A 10106-nucleotide genomic window follows, 5' to 3' on the forward strand; every position below is an offset into this window, starting at 1 on the left:
TTATACTTTTTATTTAATTACTCACAATTTCCCTTTAAAGTTTCTTATTTCAATTTCATTATTTGTTTTCTTCTAAATTTTAAATAATATAATTTTATGATATAAATCAAAGAATGTAATCAATGTATATGACGTTATTTTCAGAATTATTGCAATATATATATATTATATATATATATATATATTAATTTATTATTATACTTATTTTGACTATATAAGATTGATTGTATTCAACAATATGTTGTGTATGTTCGGCAAGGTGACAAAGGATTAGAAAATACATGATTAAATATAACTATAATATAAGATTGATTGATTGATTTAATTTTTTAAGTGTTTTTTATTTATAATTTCTTATTTTAAATTGTCTTCAAATTATTTTATAAAATATTTTTTATTTTTTTGAGAACTTAAATTGCATAGATGTATCTGTTCAAATTAATTTTCTACTATTAAATTTCAATTTACTATCATTTTTTTACTACATATAATCGAACAAAAATTTCAATGTGTGCCACTCTTCTTAATTCTATATCTATGCATATTGGAATTCGAGTATTTGGAATTCAACTTTACTAATGTGTAATGTTGTTATTTCGCTATATATACTATAATTTTATATAATAGTCAAACAATGTGGCTATGAAACTCTCTATAGTGTTATTAGGGTTGTAAATGAATTAATTAGCTACTCGTAACTTATTCAAAGTTTGGTTCGATAAAAGCTTGTTCTAACTCGTTAGTATGAAGCTCGTTAGTTAAACTAGTCAAGTTTGAACAAGGTAGTATTTGGCTCGATGAGTGATTTATCATTAAAATATAATTAGATTAACTCATAGACTGGCTATATTCTTTAATTATTATTATTACATTAGAAATATAAATGAATTACTATATAATTTTGAGAAAAATATCATAAGTTGACCGAATTGATGGATTAAATCATACTTTGAATTACTGTAATTATAGTCATTCGTTCATATTTTCTAGCTTTTATTTTAATTTCACAATTTTTTTTTGTAATAGACTATAATTTTATTAAATAATCAAAGAATGCGGCGCCACAGTTATAATAAATATTTTTTATTTTGATACTAACGTAATGCCATATAGTATAATTTTGTGGAGTAATCAATCGATGTGCTCACCGTGTGATATTATTATAACAGTTTTAGCCATTCATTTGTATTTTCTAATTGTTTTATTTCAATTTCATTAATTTCTTGTAATACAAAGTACTATAACATATTTGTAAGAAGTAATTGATCGATGTGCTCAACGTACTGCATTATTCTCACAATTATATTCATTTATATTTTAAATTCAATATTTCTAATTTCTTATAATGTGTATATTATAATTTTATAATTTAATCAATCGATTTGGTCTCTTAATCAATTGATATAGTAAATGTAACTATAGGGGTGGTAAACCGGTCGGTAAAACCGAACCAGTTTACCGGTTAACCGGAACCGGATTAGGCCCAATGGAGTAACCGGTAACCGAACCGGTTTATGGTCCGGTTAACCGACCGGCTATTCGGTTAACCGGACAAACCGATTAATTCGGTTAATTCGGTTAACCGGTTACCAAAAAATTCGAAATTAATGAATTTGTAGGAAGTGAGATTCGAACCTTGGCCTTTCAAAGAAAGGATGAGGTCTTATCCACTCCACCAACTAATGTTTTATGCTTATTTAGAACAAAAAACTATTTTATAAAGACTTGTAAAGTTATATTTAAAAAAAAAAGAACAATTCTAATTCTAATAAATAAAAATGTTGAAATTTGTTGATAACAACAACAACTATTCTCATTGAATGTAAAACTGTAGTTACATCTCATTATCATGATATCTAACTACCATTCACAGTCTTGGCAATTCAGAAGAGAATCGTGCTCTTCATTATCATCACTCATCATTGATGGTGGTCATCACTCAATTTATATAATCAAACAGACCACAGCAATACGATTAAAATACCATAATCAAAATGGTGGTCATCACTCATCATTATCATCAAAAAACACCATAGCAGTACGATGCCAAATTCAAAAAAACATCAAAATGGTGGTCATCACTCTCAATAATCCAAACATACAGTAAATGTAAATAACACCAAGTCACCACCAATCACCATCTCCAAAATCCAAATTAAACAATGCTTGAAAAAGGAAGATAAGAAAAGATTAACACTACCTGAATCTGAATGGGAGAAAAGAAAGGTGTCGTGCTGCTGCTGCCTGCGCCTGAACGGGACTGCTGCGGTGGTGCGGCGCCGGTGGGGGTGGCTGGGATGTCGGGGAGAAAGCAAAAATCGCCGCAGCCCGCAGACGACAAGAAACAAAGGAAGGGGAAAATTGCCTGCTGGTTCGTTAGGATTTCAGGGTCCAACGGCGGCGCCGGTGGCCGGTAGGAAGAGGCGCCGGTCGTCGGAGGGAGGCAAGGCCGACGGGAAGAGGTGTGGAGGCGCAATGGATGGAGTGGAGGAGGCTGAAGGCGTGGAGGCTTGGCTGAAAAATGCCCTAGCTGGCAGCTGCTAATGTAATACAAATTGAAAAATACAACTTTATTAATTAATCTAATATTTAAACCGGTTAATCGGTTAAACCGGTTAACCGACCGGTTAAACCGATTAACCGGTTAACTGCCAAACTACTAACCGAAAACCGAACTGAACCGAAATAAACCGGTTATCGGTTAACCGATAATCGATTTTTTCGGTTCGGTTACGGTTTTAACCGGATAACCGGAACCGGTTTACCACCCCTAAATGTAAGCCATTATTATCACAAATCTAATCAATGATTAGGTATCATATTGACAATAACTTGTACACATATAATTAAATGAGTAAATTTAAGCATATCATAAACTAAATTAAAAATAAATGTTACAATAAATTATAAATTATTTTGGGATTTTAATAACAGCGAAAACAAATAATTAAATTAATGACAAAAATAATAAACTACATAAAAAAACAAGATGAGAAAATAATAAATCACATAAACAATAATAAACCACATAAGTTGAATGAGTGATGCGTATATATTGCAGTGCATATAATCCACAATCAGTTGAATGGATAGATAAGATGAAGATTATTATATTGTAATACATACTCATAATTTTATAATCAATGTTAGTTATATTAATTTATAGAAATAAAATCTTTTAATACTAAGGAAAGACTATAAATTCAATATTATTTCCTTAATTATTGTAAAGGGTAACTATGTAAAATGTAATTTCAATTACAATGAATTAATTACTTAATATTTGGAAATATTAAAAATGACAAAAATATCTAATTATGTACGCACATATATATTATGATTGTGTCGAGTTGAAAGATTGTGATTCACAACAATAGTATTTTGCCGCACAATTGAAAGATCGAAAGATTATGAAATTGTGATGAATTTAGCAGGTTTCGGTGGAAATAAAACAGTAAAGAAAATTTGCCAAATTTTACCACCATATTCGTCGGATTTTGCTACTTATTTGCAACTTATTTACAAAATTGCATAATTTGTGTATTAGATTTTTGAATTATTATATAAATACATGTTTAATTTATGTATTTGTCCTTTTCAATTTACTAGCATTTGCATCCCGTGCAATGCAAGAAATTTTTTTTTTATTTTTATATTAATATAAAATTAATACTAATTCAATTATTATATTTATAAATATAATAAAATTTTAATTTTAATTAAATATATTTAAATTAAATATTGAAAAAATAAAAAATACTATTTGACAATTATAAAATTTGATATTATTAGAAACAAAAATAAAAACTTAAGTTAAAAAATTAAAAATAAAATACCAATTAAAAAGAATTAAAAATATATTTATTCAAAAAAGATGAGAGGAGAGAAATTTATAAAATTTTAATATTTAAATAAATTTATTTTTTGCGTTTTAAATCAAATATTTTCATAAAATATAAGTATCTTATTAAAGCTCTTATCTCGATCTTTAATTTGATATGCATATTAAAATTTTATTATCAATTGAATTTCACAATTTTGGGAAAAAAATGTAACAACAAATAAGAAGTTAAAGAAAATAAAAATAAGAAGAAAAATATATAGTTTAAACATAAACCTTCAATTATATTATAACTACAAAATTGTCACTCAATTTTTAAATTAATTTGATATTGATTTTAAATTGAAAACTCCCTTTCTAATATAGTATAAATATAGATAGATAGATAGATAGATATAGATATAGATGTATAGTCAAGTAGAAACCTAAAAATTTATGTGATGATTATTTTTTTCTCTCCTTGTTGAGAGCCCTAGTTTTCTCTCCCTGTTGAGAGCCCTAGTTTTTTTGTGTTCGTTTCTTGCTGTTCCATGGAGGACCAGATGGCCAATCTCCATATCTCCGAAGAAGATGATGAACTTGTTCTTGATGATGAGATCACTGGCGACTCTAATGTCACAGTCGATTTATGTTTAGTAGGGAGGTTCCTCACCGATCAAACGATCAATTTCCCTTTGATGCGAAGTCGCCTGGCTAGTGTTTGGAGACCTGGAAAAGGAGTTTTTGTTAAGGACATCGGGCAAGGGCGGTATATTTTCCAATTTTTCCATGAGATCGATCTGATAAGAGTCTATGATGGCGGCCCATGGGCGTTTGGAAATTTTCCCCTCATTCTCCATCGTCTCAAAAGAGGAGAATTTCCGTTGCAAGTTCCGTTGGATCACCTTTCGTTTTGGGTACAAATTCATGATCTGCCGGCGGGTTTTCTAACAGAAGGTGTGGGGCGTGTTTTGGGTAATTTCATTGGAAAGTTCTTGGAATATGACAGTACCAACTCTTCGGGGGTTTGGCGTCAGTATATGCGAGTGAGGTGCGGAATATGTGTTGATGCTCCTCTTAAGAGGTTCAAGAAACTGAAGCATAAGGATGGTACTTCTTTCGTCGTCAATTTCAAATATGAGCGGCTCAATATTTTTTGTTTTCTATGTGGGCGTCTTGGGCACTCGGAGAGCTTTTGTGAATTGATATTTGATCCAAAGATGAAGGAGAGTGATCGGGAATGGGGAGTTTGGTTGAAGGCAGCTGATCGGCGTGGCCTGACTCTTGCCGGAGACAAATGGATCCGTGGTGATGAATCTGGTGCTAACCCTAAAGGGGGGTGGCGGCTACTAGGGTTTCTAATGATAAGGTTTTTTTGGATTCAAAAATGAAGGAACCGGAAAAAGAGGAAGACTCTTCTTCTCTCTCCTTGGCAGTTATCCCAAAAGATCCTATCCCTCCACAATCGAATAAGCTGGTGCTGAGAGATACGACCAATGAATACAGTGATCACGATACTATGATGATTGATAATCCTTCTGCTGATTCCCTTGATGAACGTAAAAGACGACGTGGTATAAACATCGGGTGTTTTGAAAATTCCTCTACGCTAGATACTTTTCCTACTGGCCTTGCCAAGGATGGGTCTGGCGTCCTCAACTCTTCAACGGCAGGCTCCGGGGTCGGGGCCAGCCGATCCCAATGAATGCTATAAGCTGGAACTGTCGAGGTTTGGGGCAGCCCTTGGCAGTTCCGATCTTAAGTGAACTTGTTCGAGTTCACAAGCCTCAATTTATTTTTCTTTGCGAGACTATCTCCACTCGTTCTCGCATGGAGGAGTTTCGGGTTAAACTTAATTATGAAGGTTGTTTTACTGTTGATTGCGTGGGACGTAGCGGTGGACTTTGCATGCTTTGGAAGTCCTCCTCTTTGTGTACTCTGATTGGGTATTCTAACAATCACATCGACATGCATGTTTCTGATAGTCGGGGTGATTGGCGCTTTACGGGTTTTTATGGTTTTCCGGAGCGAACTCGAAGAAGAGAGTCTTGGCAGCTCCTTCGTCGGCTTGCTGGGATCAACTCTTGTCCGTGGATTATCTTGGGTGATTTTAATGATCTTCTCGATCCGGGAGATAAGAGGGGTCGAGTCGATCATCCTAATTGGCTTTTTACTGGTTTTCGCTCTGCGGTTCTTGATTGTGGTTTGTCGGATATTCCTTTGATTGGTTATCAATTCACTTGGTCGCGGGGTTTGGGTACGGCTAACTTCGTGGAAGAACGTTTGGATAGAGGAATGGCTTCTTCTGCTTGGAAGTGTCTTTTTCCAGAAGCCTCGATTATTCCCTTGACTGTTCCTATGTCGGATCATGTCCCTTTGTTATTAAAATGTTCGAATAAGGTGAGCTCTCTTGGAAGTCGCAGGTTTCGGTTCGAGAATAAGTGGTGTCTCGAACCAGAGTTTCCTAACATTATTAGTGACTGCTGGATGAATCTTCATGGCTTTAGTATCATGGAAAAATTGGAAGCAGTGACCGATTCTATATCTATGTGGGCTAGACATCGTGGACAGAATTTGGGCCGTGAAAAGACGAGACTTCAGCGAATGGTTTCCAGTCTACAAGGCAGGTCAGACTTGGCCTCCATCCACAAATATAAGGCTGCTAGGGGAGAGTTGGCGAGCCTTTTACTTCGGGAAGAAGCCCACTGGAAGCAGCGAGCTAAACAACACTGGCTCAAGGATGGTGATCTAAATACTAAATTTTTCCATGCGATGGCGTCGGCACGAAAGAAAAAGAATTCTATTGTTAAACTTCAGAGATAAGATGGCAGTTGGGCTTCTAGTGTTGATGATGTTCAGGCGGTTGCTTTGGATTACTTTGTTAAGCTTTTTGATGTGCCCCATGGCCAACAAAACTTTCATCAGGTGTTAGATAGATTGACGCCTTGTATAAACGATGAAAAGAACTCGGAGCTCACAAAAGACTTCCATATTGATGAATTTCGGAGTGCTCTTTTTCAGATGCATCCGGATAAATCTCCGGGCCCGGACGGTCTGAATCCGAAATTCTACCAAAGTTGTTGGAATGTGGTTGGAGAGGATGTTTTCAAAAGTTGCTCGACCTGGCTTTCCGATGGCATGTTTCCTGATGGTCTTAACCACACTTTGATCTCCCTGATCCCGAAAGTTGATTCTCCGGCTAATATGAAAGAACTTCGACCCATCGCGTTGTGTAACGTTCTCTACAAGATCGTTTCTAAAGTTTTATGCAACAGGCTCAGACATGTTCTACCGGATCTTATCGATAACACCCAATCAGCCTTTGTGGAGGGAAGGCTCATTCAAGATAATATTTTGATCGCTTTCGAAACTATTCACACGATGAAGCGGCAGACTAGAGGTAAATTTGGTTCTTTTGCCTTTAAAATCGATATCAGTAAGGCGTATGATAGAGTTAACTGGGCTTATCTTGATGCGGTGTTGAGGCGTTTGGGATTCTGTGATAAATGGCGTGGGTGGATGAGATTATGTGTTCAAACGGTGTCCTATGACGTGTTGGTGAACAATGTGGCAGTGGGTCCCATTCTGCCGGGAAGAGGCCTTCGTCAGGGAGATCCTCTCTCTCCCTATCTCTTTATTTTGTGTGCCGAAGGTCTCTCGGCTATGGTCAAGCATGAAACTGCTAGAGGCGCGATGCATGGTGTGAAAATGGGGCGTGGCGGTCCTTTCATCTCTCACCTCATGTTTGCTGACGATTGTCTGTTTTTTTGTCGTGCCGAGGCTCAAGAATGTGAAGTTCTCAAAAGGGTGTTGAGAGATTATGAAGAGGCTTCTGGGCAAGCTATCAATCTGCAAAAGTCGGGCATCTTTTTCAGTTCCAATGTGAGCGAGGTCTTGCGGGCTGATATCTCCTCTATTATGGGAGTCTCACTCCCTTTAAACACTGGCAGGTACCTTGGGCTCCCCTCCTTGGTGGGACGTAAAAAACGGGAGATTTTCAGCTATCTTCGGGAGCGTTTGTGGACTCGAATTCAGGGCTGGCACAACAAAAAACTTTCGAAAGCGGGCAAGGAAATTCTTATAAAAGGTGTTGCCCAAGCTCTTCCTTCTTTTTGCATGGGAATTTTCTCTCTCCCAATTAGCTTGACTGATGAACTAGAAAGGATGCTCAACTCTTTCTGGTGGGGTAACAATGCGGTGGTTGGCAAAGGAATTAAGTGGCTTAAATGGGAGAAGCTGTGTATTGATAAGAAATTGGGAGGTCTGGGATTCCGAAGTCTCCAGTTATTGAATGTGGCGCTGCTTGGAAAAACTTGTTGGCGACTTATTGAGGAACCGGAAGCTCTCATGTGCCAAGTTATGCATGCTAAGTATTTTCCAAATGGAGATTTTCTTTCTGCTGGCATTGGGCATAATCCGAGCTATACATGGAGGAGTATTATCTCGGCTCAAGATCTTGTTCGTCGTGGCATTCGTTGGAGGATTGGTGATGGTACTCGGGTCCGCTTCTTTCACGATCCTTGGCTGCGTACTAAGGATACTTTCCGGCCTTCTCTAGAACTTTGTCCTCCTCACCTTGCTAATGTTATGGTCAGTGACATGTTGCTCCCTGATTCTAATCGCTGGAATTTTGATCTCCTTCAAGAGATGGTGCCAGCTGCTGATGTTCAAGAGATTATGAGCACGCCTGTGTTTTCACGTTCGGGAGCAGATGAGCTTATTTGGCACTTTTCATCTAATGGCCGTTATACTGTGAAGTCGGCATATCAACTTGCGAGTTCTCTTACTTTGGATATCACCTATAATGTGGATGGGAATTGGGACAATCTTTGGAAACTTACTGTTCCGCCAAAGGTTAAAAATTTTCTTTGGCGTGCGGCTCGGGATAACTTGCCTTCTAAAGCGAAACTCTTGTCGAGAAGCATTGCGGTTGGAGGGGAATGCCCAATCTGCTCTACTGATTATGAGACTCTGTGGCATCTCTTTCTTTGCTGCCCTTTTGCTGAGGAGTGTTGGAGAATTAGTCGTTTGAGTGGTATTATCAATCCTCTTATTTCTGCTAGTGATTCCTTCGTGCAGTTGCTTTTCAAGATTGTCGATCATCCGGATGGTGTTTTTAAGATTAAAGCTAGTATGTTGCTATGGCAAATCTGGAAGGACAGAAATCGCAAGGTTTGGAATGAAAAGCAACCGGTCCCGGCGACTGCTGTTATGACAGCAGCCTCGACTTGGACTGAGTGGAGGCTCGCGCGGGGTTCTGGAACTGGACGCAGTTCCCAGCAGGCTGCAACTGCTCTTTGTCTTGGCTGGCATCCACTACCTCCGGGTTCCATTAAATGCAATGTGGACGCAGCCTTCTTTGAGGCAGAACGGATGATGGGGATTGGCATGGTTATAAGGGATCACAACGGCGCTTTTGCTGTGGGCCGTTCTATCAAACTGCCGGGCTGTAGAAGCGTGGAAGAAGCAGAACTTGTTGGCATTAAGGAAGCCTTGTCGTGGATCAAGGAATTGGGCTTTACCAAAGGAGTGATTGAATCGGATTGCAAACGGGCTGTTGATATGGTTAAATCGGTGGAGAGAAACATTTCGGAGTTGGGTGTCATGGCCTCTCTTTGCCGAGGTGAGCTTGTTTTGTTTCCGGATCTTCGTCTTATTTTTGTCAAGCGTGAGTTAAATGCTATCGCGCATTGTCTAGCGAAAGCAGCGAGAAATTTTATTTCACATCATGTTTGGACTGAACCCCCGATTGCTGTGGCGGGTCTACTCCATCTTCCATGTTCTTGTGAGCAATAAAAGATCTCTCTTTTCCCTCAAAAAAAAAAAAAGATATAGATGTATAGACCTAAACGCTAAATTATTTCTAAATCAGTAAAATTTTAACTTTTGATTTCTCAAATCAAAGACTCGAACGATTTGATGTGGATTTAAAAGTTTGAATTGCCAATTTTTTTTTGACAAATTTGACTATTGCAAAAAATTGTGAGTAAAAAATATCAATTAGAATTATTTATTGTCAATTTATGTGATATTTCGTATTAAATTCGTGAATAATTGATATCTATTAATTGATATTTCATCTAATATATGTGGATAAGACAATGGAGATGTGGTTTATTTTTAACCACCACATTATACATATATTTTCAAAATTGCCACTCAAATCAATTTCAAATTAATTTGAAATCAATTTGAAATTGAAAATTGCATTTTTATTTTTAACTAGTATTTGCATCCCGTGCAATGCACGGTAAAATATTTTTTATTTTTTAAATTTTTATATAAA

The 10106-nt window shown here is 36.7% G+C and overlaps 2 protein-coding genes across 2 annotated transcripts; both read left to right on the forward strand.

Annotated features, from left to right (window-relative positions):
• The first annotated feature begins 4371 nt into the window (after positions 1–4371).
• On the forward strand, positions 4372–5525 carry LOC130998128 (uncharacterized). Its single transcript, XM_057923562.1, has 2 exons — positions 4372–5140; positions 5257–5525. Exons 1-2 carry the CDS (start codon positions 4372–4374, stop codon positions 5523–5525), a joined length of 1038 nt encoding a protein of 345 aa, XP_057779545.1.
• Positions 5522–9616, forward strand: LOC130998129 (uncharacterized). Its single transcript, XM_057923563.1, has 2 exons — positions 5522–6447; positions 6652–9616. The coding sequence occupies exons 1-2, from the start codon at positions 5522–5524 to the stop codon at positions 9614–9616; spliced, it is 3891 nt and encodes a 1296-aa protein (XP_057779546.1).
• The last annotated feature ends 490 nt before the right edge of the window (positions 9617–10106 follow it).

This window comes from Salvia miltiorrhiza, chromosome 8 (assembly GCF_028751815.1).
Source record: "Salvia miltiorrhiza cultivar Shanhuang (shh) chromosome 8, IMPLAD_Smil_shh, whole genome shotgun sequence".
NCBI classification, from domain to species: domain Eukaryota; kingdom Viridiplantae; phylum Streptophyta; class Magnoliopsida; order Lamiales; family Lamiaceae; genus Salvia; species Salvia miltiorrhiza.